Raw genomic sequence first — 12005 nt, forward strand, 5'->3', positions numbered from 1 at the left:
CATATTTAGTATTAAATTTCAAAGTAATCTAATAGTATCATAAAAGTAGTGCTCATATAAAAGAATGTCTGAGGGTACAGATTATACAAGAAAGCAGAATAGGTCAGCTGCTTCCATAGGAATCTGATCAGATTTTTCTTTAGGAACAAGTTAATATCTCACAAAATAGAAATATCTATTATAAGAGTCTTATATGCAGAGTGCTGACCTAAACCTTATAATTTATTAAGAGCTTCCCATTTTTAAAAGTACATGATAATGAAAGTTAAATGGAATGCTACACATCAAGTTATTGCTGGTTTACATTGCGATTTTATAGTGTATAAGCGGGCGTTAGTGGGTTAGAAGACAGGGAAGGGAAAGTTAGTTCATACATGTTTGTGAACATAAAAGAAACAAGGAACTCAATGGCAACAGTGCTGTCCCAGAATATCTTACAGACCAGCTCCAGCAGGTAACCTTTGGTACAGCTCCTTAACCTCTTCGTGCTTTGCTTTGCCTTTATCCACACTTTGCTTACGCATCTCAGCCATTTCAATACACCACTCCTCAAACTTGGAATTATCCCGATCTACCAGCTCTTGAAGGAAGGCTATTCAAAACAGGAAAAAAAAAACCCAACTTTATCCACTTTTCAGACACAGAACCATGCTGGTCTCTAAATTACATCAAACACTAGCTAAGATTTTGGTGGCAGCTTCCTATTAAGGTCTCCTCTTCTGTTAGAGACCCCCAAACTGAAGACAAAAGTAAAACTGAAGACGGACCCTGGAATGCGATTCCCCCACCTGGATGTCCCTGACAGCATCAGCCATCCTGAGCCATCAAATGATTCAGAGAAACAGCTTCAAAACAGATGGTGCCACAGGGCACAGAACAGTACCAGGGAAAATGGCAACTAAAGAACGCCTAAGGCTAGCAGCAATGCTTCCTTCCTTTTTAAAATCTCGGAAATTTATAAATAACTCATTTAAACCCACAAATACTTTACAAATTGAACAAAAGAAAGCCAATCACTCTAAACATATGTCTTGATGACCTAAAGGATATTTAAAAACTGCCTTTGCTTTTCTTGGTAGGGAGTAAGGGGGTTCAGTGGAACAATTTTGTTAAAGGTGCCTTTAATTTTTTAAAAAAGATTTTATTTATTCGTTTGTAGAGAGAAAGAGGGCTCTCCCTCCCTTCCTATCTCTCTACAAATGAATAAACAAAATCTTTAAAAAAAAAAAAAAGAAAAAACAATTCACTACTTTAGGGGGCCGGGGGATGGGTAGAGCTGGAAGAGGGCATAGGGAGGGTAAAATGGTAATAGAAAAAATACAATAAAAATAATGTAAAAAAATAAACAAAATGTTCTTTAATTAAAAAACTCACTAAAGCCCTGGTTGGTGTAACTCAGTGGATTGAGTGGCGGGCTGTGAACCAAAGGGTCGCCAGTTCCATTCCCAGTCAGGGCACATGCCTGGGTTGCAGGCCAGGTCCCCAGTGGGGGCCACGAGAGAGGCAACCATACACTGATGTTTCTCTCCCTCTTTTTCTCACTCTCTTCCCCTCTCTCTAAAAATAAATAAATCTTAAAAAAAAAAAAGAATCTTAAAAAAAAAACTCACTAAAGCAAAATCTGTGATTGCATCTACTTTTACCAATATTTAGCATACGCGATCAACCCATATTAATAGCAATTAAAAGCAATCTGTTCTTGCCATTGATCTTTGAGCATAGTAGTTTAAAGTATTTGCCTTATGCAATCCTGGAAAACTGCTCACCTGGTACCTGAACAGTTGTATTGGTTTTTTCTTGAGTCTGTAGCCTATAAACCAACATGTACGCATTTCGAGAACAGTGAGTTCCTTTGCCACACTTGGGTTTACGTGTCTGGGACTTGGAAGGTTCTGCTGAGGTAGGGAAATAAAAGATGACTAAATTAGAAAGTACAGTTTGTTCATTCTTTTATGGGGGGTGGGGAGGAACACAAGAAAACAATTCCTAAAATATACGTTCAAGATACTTTAGCTTGGATCTAAAAACACTAAAAGACAACACAAATTTAGCAGGCTCTATAGATGTTGAATCTTTAAACAGTTTACTACCTTCCCACTTGCCTGCCATATTCCATTGTTAAAAGATGATAAGAAAGTACTGTTTTTCATGAGGACAAGCCTGGGGGGGAAAAGTACTACTATTCTGAGTTTTATTTTAACGTTGGTCTTAAATTATAAAAATAAATCCAGACGTAATTATCCAAAGAAATAAAATGACACATTAAAAAAAAAAAAGAAACGCTAATGAGCAGAAAGAATTAAGTAGTAAGCAGAAACATTAAGTGTTCTATATACATGTCTTCCCATGAAGTTAAGTGTATCCCATGAAAGTGATCTTCAAATTGGGCTTGAGTACCTATTGCAGGGTAATATCCCAAGGGGTATGAGGTCATGAATAGTTCCGAGGAAATCAAAGACCAGGCTTTCAATTCACTACGTACTTTTCTCAAAACTGATCTGCCTCAAAGCTGAGGTGTCATTGATAGTTTCCACCTTTCCTTTCTCAGTCATCTGTCTCCCACTTTACAAAGGATATAACCTCTAACCCAGCAACAAAAAAAAGTCTCACTCATGTCATTAAAAGATGTATTTACAGTAAGTTATTTCTTTGTGTTTAATTTTTAAAATGTATAACATACTTAAATTGGTTTAATTATGTCATAATATTTGTAAGTTTTAAAAAGTGCAATCCAGAAGAACTTTTTAACTATTGAGCTTTATGGTTATGGAAAACAATATATTCTATAGAATAAAATTCTTAAGATCAGTGTAATAGAAATACTAGTACAAGAGAAAAGGGAAGCACTAAAAATGTCTTGCTATAAAAAAAAACCCCAAAACGCACCAGTTCACTTATCTTTGACAAGAATGAAATGAGTATCAAATCTCCATGTTACTTCATTTCACTTGGATTCTCTTAGAAGACTGATGTTGGAGTTTTACTGTTTATAATATGTCAGAAAATACTTTAGTCAGAGCTACTTAAATATGACTTAAAAATGTTGGATTTTAAAATGTGGAGAGGAGTATAAATTTTATCCATATTCTTAGAGAGAATACGTAACCAAAAAATGTTTGAGGACCACTGTCACAGGGAATTAAAAATCTCAGGAGCTGCCCTGGCTGGTGTAGCTCAGTGGAATGAGCAAGGGCTGAGAACCAAAGGGTCGCCAGTTCAATTCCCAGTTGGGGCACATGCCTGGGTTGCAGGCCGGGTCCTCAGTGGGGACCATGTGAGATGCAACCACACATTGATGTTTCCCTCCTTCTCTATCTCCCTCCCTTTCCCTCTCTCTAAAAATAAATAAATAAAACCTTTAAAAAAAATCTCAGGAGCATGTATAGCAAAGAGGAGGTTGGTAATTTCTAACTAAAAAGTATTAAGATTTAAGATGTTCATTTCTCTGTGTAAGACGGAAGATAAAATGATTCATTAAAATTCACAATAGAATACAGTAATGAATGACAATGAAACTTAACGAAGTACTTTCTATTTTTGGTAAAGACAACAAATGAAAGCTACCCTGTAACCTGCATATAATAGGTTATTAAACACTGGAATGGGATCCTGATAGGCGTGGAGTCCCTTTATCTTGAACTATTTAAAATTTAGGATTACCTATATGTAGAAGGTAGGACAGCCTGAACAAGGCTTTTAATCCTACAATTCTCTGACTAAAAATAAAACAGATCAAATACACTTCAATGAAGAACAAATAAAACAAAAATTAAATGACTTACAATTTCAAACTACATGTCAATTTCATTCCTAGTAAGACTATCACAGTAAGAAAAAATATAAGCAAATGTTAAGAACTTGAGTATAAAGTTGGGGCAAGACTGCTAGCACCTAAGTGTGATTTAAAAATAAAACACACTGTATCACCAGAATAGAGCCACCACATGAGTGTCTGTAGAAAGACGACCCATATGCTTTGAGAGCCAATCCCACTCACCAGGCTCCTCCCTGACACCTTGGAAAGAAAGGGGCTCTGACCCACTGACAGAGAAGAGTTGGAGGAGACACGCATCGACTCCCAATTCCTTTTGTTTAGATCCCATAGTCCAAACTTTGCCCCAAAGTGACAAATATGGACAAGACAGTGATGAAAACTTCAGCCAAGATGGCTCCTACTGGAAGTACCGTTCACTTCTTCAGGGAATAAATGTGTATCTTGGCCTAAGAAAACCAAGGTGGTGAGAGCTCCATACTGGATACTATTTCAGGAACTTCTTTTTAAGGCAGATCTCATCACTACAAAATGGCAAAAAGCTTCCTCCCAGGAGGTGGGGTAATATACTCAACAAGGAGGAACAAACCCTGTTCTCAGAGCAAAGTTCCCTTGCTGTCGTCATTGCCCCAAAATAAATGTCCTGCCCCAGCAAAAGGGACAACACATCCAACTTTGTTAAATCTACTGTTCATTGTTTCTAGCTTAATATTCACCATTCTCTCCCACAATAAAACTGGTAATTGAAAATTAAATATTTGCCTTCAGACATGACATATTGGAAAATACCTCTGGAGCAAAATCACTTCTTTTTACAATTTCAAGCATTGTTAATAGAAAGAGGTTCAGAGAGTTTGTGTGTTTAAGAAATGCAAATATCCTTGACAGTCCGTAACAATCTGGGGCCACAATAACTTATCACAAATACTTCCGGTAAAAAAAAAAAAAGATTTATATTTTAAAAGGGCACTCACAACTTAAAGGTTTTACCTAGATCTTCCTCAATCCCTAGTTGTAATTTCTTCCCCTCCATCTTTTCTATGTCTTCATCATTAAACTTATACCATTCACCAGACTGCGGGTCTTTCACGTGGGCGATGTAGTGGCCAGAATAGGCACTCACTCCTCTGTGTATGAGGACGGCACTGAGCTCATACACGTAGGACCCACCTAGAGGAGGAGAACGGCAGAGAGTGAAAAAAGGTTTGCGTAACAATATTTCTTCTTGTATCCCGAGCCTGACTTATAAAGAATATAGTTCTTCACGCATCTGATAGAATTCAAAACATGTCACTAAAGATTAAAAAAAAAAATTAAGCTTACGAAATAACAGAAAGCTGCTTGAGTACTCACTATTATCACCTCTCCACTCCCTCAGTAAAATATACAGATGGAAAGCAATGGCATTCTGGGTACTCAGGGTTATTACAAAGCTACTCTGTATCATACTTTGCCTTTCCGCATGAACTGGCTGAGTCATGTACTTACGAAAATTCTGTTCATATTCTCCAACTTGTTAAAAAAGTTAATTATACACATTGAGAAATGAGTGCAAAAGTAAAAATCTATTGTTTATATAAAGAGAATGTTTTAGAAAAAAACTGAAGGTAAGTCATTAAGAAAACCTACCTTTAAAATGTGTAGGCAAGACAATTGGAAATGACAGGACAGAAAACATTAAAAATCTAGAATAAGCCCTGGCAGATGTGGCTCAGTGGATTGAGTGCTAGGCTGCAAACCACGGGGTCACTGGTTTGATTCCCCATCAGGGCACATACCTGGGTTGTGGACCAGGTCCCCAGGAGGGGGAGCATGAGAGGCAACCACGCATTGATGTTTCTCTCCCTCTCTTTTTCTTTCTTTCCCTTCCCCTCTCTCTAAAAATAAATAAATAAAATCTTTAAAAACAGAAATCTAGAATAATTCTACATTCAGATTTCTTCATAAGCATTTTTAAGTTCCTACTTTATTTAAAAAAAATTTTTTTATTTATTGATTTTAAAGAGCGAGGAAGAGGGGAGGGGGCAAACACTGATTTATTGTTTCACTTATTTATGCATTCATTGGTCGATTCTTGTATGTGCCCTGACAGGGAATCGAACCCGCAACCTTGTAATATCAGGAAGATGCTCCAACCAAATGAGCTACTTGGCAATGGCTAAGTTCCTGTTCTACTCTAAATAAACAAAGCCTACAAATCACAGCCTGTATCTTATGTCAGTGGTTTATGTAAGAGAAGGCTTTATCCATATAGAAAAATAACAGCAAATGAACACTTACATTTTTAGATAAAAGTGTTTTGAAGTTTGAAAAAATCTTCTGAAGATTCTAAATTTAAGTCAATTTGAGGGAGGAAATAATATACATGTCACAAAAGATCACTTCTACTACATGTTTTATTATTAAAAATTAGAAAATAATTCATTAGCAATCCCACAACAGACATAATGACTGTTAATATTGAAACCTGCAGGTTTTCTTCTAACAAATATATCATTAACATCTTTCCATATTATTAAATACTCTTCTAAAAATTATTTATAATGGCTACGTACAAGTACCACATTATATTGGACAACTCCCTTACTGTTGAACATTTAAATTGGTAGCATTTTAGGGACATTATAAACAATAATTACTATCTTTGTAGTAAAAATCTTTTCATGTATATTTGACTATTTCATCACTGTAATTTCCTTAAAACTAAGGAGTGAGTCACAAGGTGTAACCAATCACTCATTCAACAGAGAGCAAACACGGTGGACACTCTTTCAGGCACAGAGGACACAAAGGAGTTGACTGCAGCTCGGGAGGGGACACAGCAATGCAGATTAATAGCTGGACCAAAACCCACCTGACCTGCTCCAACTAAAGATAATTTACAATATTGGGTAAAATAAAAATATTTTAAAATATTCTTAAAATGCATGAACTCATCTACAACAGGAGTTCTTAATAGTATTTCCTAAATTATTAATGATGACAATAAGCCCTAGAAGTACTGGTAGTAACTATGATTTCATTACCAATGGACACTACAAAAAGTTTTGTATCACATTACCATTGCTGCTGGTAAAAGATAACTACACTCATCATCTTAAGAATTACGGTCGTTTTGATCGGCCACTGGAACCTGTTCTTTAAAGTGCACCTCTATTACTGAATTGTAAATTTGTTTTAGTATTTCGATAACTGAATTTAAATGTAACTGGTTTATTTTAAAATTCTATGAATTTTATTCAGTCCCACACTCTTGAAGTGGTTGACAGGGATATTAAAGTCCCCAAGAAATACAGCAGGAGTTCAGTTAGAGCTGGGTGCTAACTGTTCAAAGAACGAGGACCCATCAGTCTGCAGATCTTTATATATCTGCAAGCTCACTGTTTAAAGAAACCAGTCAATTCTCCTTTTAAAAACAGATAATCTTTGAGACACATCTCTTCAGTGTTGTGTGGATGTGTGTGTGCAGACACATACAAATAAGAATATAAGAAAATATAAATACTGCTTATCTGGGTGATAGAATTACAGGTGCCTTTTCCCTTCTTCATGCTTTCTTAATCTTCCAAATTATCTAGAATGCACCCCGTGCAATTACAACAAAATTGTTCTTAGTATTCTACCTATATAAGATAGTACATCTGTATAGCAGGCATTAAAACAGCCTGTGAAAGGCAGGCCTGCAACTACAAACTACTGGATGAATTTTTACCAGTTCTAGCTAATAATTCTAAAGCCAACTTTCATTTTGCTACTTAAAAATTAAGTTTACTATGTTTAGTAAACAAAAACACTAAAAATAAATATTCCTGCTGCATTTTTTTGACCTATCAAAATCTACTTGATAAATATCCTCTGTTTTCTTTATAGTATAAATAGGACAAATATATAACAAATTTAATCACAAAAGGAACTATTCAAAACCACACAGAGTCGTCAAGAAATGTGCTGATTTTACAGCTCCTAATTTTCCAGCCCCCGAAAAACCACTTCACTAGCAGACATCTCTAATTTCGAACAGTTACCAGAACAAAGGAAGCAAGAAGAAAACTACTACATAAAGTGAATTACAGTTAGGTTTACTTGTTCAGCCAAATTCAACAGTAACAAAGTCCAGCAGCGGAATCTATAGAGAGCAGTTTCCTTCTTCTAGGGAGGTGCAAATTTTAAACCACAGTACTGAGAGAGTATCAAACATTTTAAAGCTTACGTATTTAACACATCGCTCCCCAGCCTCCCCAATCATTTCTTTAAGGTTTTGTTTTATGGTTTGTTTTATGGCTTGTTTCTGTTGTAAGCTGACTCTAGAACCTTTTTTTATGGAAAGAGACAGTTTATTACATAATTTCTACATCAAAACTTTCATAAGCAGTACAATTAATCTTAAAAGGGAAGTAAAACAGTCCTTCAAGTAAGGGCAAGATGTTTGTTTTCTCCGATAAGAATCACCCTGTTTAGTGAGGTGAAGACTACAAAAAGAAAAAGTAGTAAATTGTTTCGTACTGAAAGTATCTCATAGCATCCTAGAACTTACCAGTGGTAACAGACATGCAGAATTAGAAGAACTACAACATATATATTGGAATTATGCCACCTAATGTTTTTGATAAAATATTAAAAGAAAAAAGACATGAATGGAGGCAGCTTAGAGACTCTTATAAGGAATTACAGGTATGGTATTGACACTAAGGTAGCAAGTATGGGTTTGGGAACAGTGATATATCTTTTTCACATTTTATTCTTTTATACCCTTAATTATGCAGATATCAATGAACCATCTAATCTTTGTTATGTGTTTACTCACAGAAATGGAAGTAACAGCTTGGCTCCCCTAAAAAGCCTTTGTTCGCAGAGATTAGGCAGAAAATGTAGTAGCACTGCCCTGTATCCTATCCTGTATCATCAGAAGCAGATCACAAGTCCCCATCTCTGTGCACTGCAATGATCACTGCTCAGCAAAAATGTTACCTTTGTGTTCCACATACGGCTCCATATCCAAAATCTCTGAGAAGCCGATGTAGGTATTCAGCTTTTTCTTATGTCCAGTTTGCCTAGCCAAGAGGAAAACTAGTTATATTTATATTTAAAATAATCATAAAACAATGTATAAGCTCTGTCAGCTGGCTTAATAAACTCAACATAGCTACATAGATTGCAGTTAGCAATCCTGCTTAAAAACCTGTGCAGTGGTAAGTAAACACAATAGTCTTAGAATTGGGAAATACAAATCAAATGCTTAAAAGGTATGAACTGAAACTGTTAATTCCCAAAACAACACTTATTTCCAGAGGCTTTAATTTAATCACAGAAGAAAACCACAGGTGCTCCTGCTTTTTATAGAAGAAATGTGTGTGCATAATGAGTACCGTAATGAGTAGAATATGTACTTCTCATACGACACAGAGTATCAAGGTAATTCAGTTCCTACCTAATGTTGGCCTTTCCTTCGCATTTTACAATAATTTCTTAGACTAAAAAATAAGGACTATCTACAGTTCTAGTTCTCAATTTTATATAGCTGGCTTCTTTAAGAACTTTGTGATAAAATCACGGAATGCTAGCATTTCAAAATGACAAGCTCCATCTATAACTTTCATCCTCAAATCCAGCATTTCAAAACATAAGCATTTTATTGTGTCTGTGGTAAAATCCGTACACGTCAGCCCACACTGAGCAGCACACACTACCACGTGCACATTTACATCTAGCCCACAGTGAGCAGCACACACTACTACTTGCACATGTAGCCCACAGTGAGCAGCACGCACACTTGCGCGTACTTACCTGTCAAAGACAAAGCGCATTAGCTGTAAGTTTAGAGTGCAGGGAAGACTTAGCAGCCGGATCTTCCTTGTTGCGTTCTGCTTACTTTGACAGTTCTCACAGAAGTATCGATTGTCTCCTTCTAATCTTTCTTCCTGATAAGGAATAAGAGTATTTTTAAAATTGGAAGATGGAAAGATTTTTAAAAAGTGGTCAAATCTCTGATGTAAAGCATAATTTTACTTTATTTAATAGTTCCCATTCAGGCTGTTTAAAAATCAGGCTACTCTAAATAATAAAGGACATGTAAGATAAAAGGAACTGCTTAGCAGTAACCTTATTAATTTGTATACAGTGATTTAAAATTGATGTGCCTCTTCCCAAAAGGTGTAATTTTTAAAATACTTGTTTGGGGTCCTCTGTCCTGATAATCCCACTTTTCAGAATTGTAATGAAGTGAGTTTTAAAAAGAAATATCACATGTATTTTGATGCAGCATAATTAATTTAAAAACAGTGGAACCAGGTGCAAACTATACCTGGGCATTAGAATACAAAACTATGTACATATAAACTTATAGACACTCACACACGATTAAAATTACTGAACCACATTCACGAGAGAAAGCTGGAAGAAGAGTGCAGGGTATTTCAATGTCATAGCTAATGGTGGTTTCTTTTTCAGTTTTTCCTTCTTGTGTCTGTAACAGCTTTTCGATATAGATTACTTTAAGTCACACAATACTGGCACCACCACTTTATTTACTTGGTGCCAGGATACCACACTCACCTGTTTTCCTCTTAACTCACTGGCAAGTCCTCCTCCTCAGCATCCTTTGCCAGCGGCTCCTATCTCCCTGATTTCTCAATGTCTGAATGTCCCAGGGCTCAGTCTTTAGTCCTTGTCTCTCTCATGCCTTGGTGATTTTATCCAGCCCAGACTTCTCCCTCAACTATGTACCTCTCAAATGCAACATGCCCCAGTGCAAACTTCTAAATCCTCTCCCCAGCCTGCTCCTCCCGTAGTCCTTCACATTTCATTATGGCACCTCCATTTTTCCAGTTGCTCAGGCCAAACTCAGTAATCCTTGATGCCTCTCTCTCTCTCCGTATCCAATCTGCAAATTTTATCAGCTCTACTTGGAAAATATATCTAAAGTCCAAACACAACTTATCACATCTTCAGCTAACCCCTGGTCCGAGCCACCATCAACTCCCGCCTGCCCTTGCCTGTTCTCAAGAGAGCCCCCCGAGAGATGCTGCCAACATCACGCCTGCACTCACACGGCATCTCACCTCGCTCAGAGCGGAAGTCAGACTCCTGGTGGAGGTCCACCAGGCCCTGTGTGAAACAGTCCTCAGCCAGCTCTACGACTCCATCTGGTCATTCTCCCCATGTTTACCCACTTCAGTTACGCTGAACTCCATCCACCCAAAATACTCTTCTCCCAATTCTTGCACGGCATCACCTTCTATCATTTTATTTCGAATTGCAACCGACCTCACTCTCACCCCTCTCACCTCCACCCTTCTTTCCCACTTTAGTTTTCTCCATAGCACTTATTATAGTCGACACTCTATACATTTACTTATATTTATTTTACTGAACCTCACTGGGCCCAACATCATTACACTACAAGCTGCTTAAAGGCAAAATTGGTTTGTCTGTTTTGCTCACTACAGTGATCCCCGACAGCTGAAAGAGGGCCTGAACACAGGAAGCACTCAATCGATATTTGGCTGAACGAAATCAATAAACTAGTGCTTCCGAGGGCTAATGGTTGTGCTAAAGGAGTAAGGAAAGTACAAAAATATTTGAAGAAAGCTTTGTAATAAGCTCATCTACTATGTTGTATGTCCATTCCTCCTTGAAACAAAGGTTTCCTTTTAGCAGCTTTCCCACTCAGAACAAAAGGAAACCACTTCCATCACTACATAAATCTAAATATACAGAAAGTAGAAACATTGAGTGGCAGGGTTGAAGAATAACCACACCGATGCAAAAACTATCTACATTCAACGTGTTCTTGTTCTCATTAAACGAAAAGGTAAATGAACCTTATGGTAACAGCTTAGATTCCCTTACATACTCCACTGTCTCCAATCCCACAGTAAGTTATTACACATACACAACTTTACAGATAACGTACAGTTAACCTGAAGTAGCCAAAAATTACTTTAAGATGCAGCCTGCTTCAATACTTTACAATTTACAAAGTTTCTTCTAGATCATTACATAAACAGACACTTCATATATAGAAAATGCTGAAATAAATGTATCCATTAAGTTAAAAAAAAACTATTCCAAATAGTATTTAACTACTAACGAGAAAAACGACATATACACCAAAATTGAATACCTTCAAAAATTCCGAGATACAATCTGTTAACTGTTTGTGGCCTTGGATATTTAACTCCAGTTCATAGAACTTTGATAAAAGCTTAGACTCTCTGCCACACTGATTGCAACT

General features: G+C 36.8%; 1 protein-coding gene across 4 annotated transcripts in view; it reads right to left on the reverse strand.

Moving 5' to 3' along the window:
* USP48 (ubiquitin specific peptidase 48) overlaps positions 1 to 12005 on the reverse strand; it is a 70019-nt gene that overhangs the window by 37976 nt on the left and 20038 nt on the right. For 2 of the 4 annotated variants that reach the window (XM_053919996.2, XM_053919998.2), the window contains exons 6-11: positions 11895 to 12003; positions 9557 to 9690; positions 8741 to 8823; positions 4763 to 4942; positions 1767 to 1892; positions 443 to 592 (exon numbers count right to left, since the gene is read on the reverse strand). In XM_053919996.2, coding sequence (XP_053775971.1) covers positions 443 to 592; positions 1767 to 1892; positions 4763 to 4942; positions 8741 to 8823; positions 9557 to 9690; positions 11895 to 12003 — 782 coding nt within the window. Of the gene's footprint in view, positions 1 to 442; positions 593 to 1766; positions 1896 to 4762; positions 4943 to 8740; positions 8824 to 9556; positions 9691 to 11894; positions 12004 to 12005 lie in introns of all 4 variants that reach the window. The other 2 variants (XM_053919995.2, XM_053919997.2) reach the window with 1 other exon arrangement.

Source organism: Desmodus rotundus, chromosome 3 (assembly GCF_022682495.2).
Source record: "Desmodus rotundus isolate HL8 chromosome 3, HLdesRot8A.1, whole genome shotgun sequence".
Taxonomy (NCBI): domain Eukaryota; kingdom Metazoa; phylum Chordata; class Mammalia; order Chiroptera; family Phyllostomidae; genus Desmodus; species Desmodus rotundus.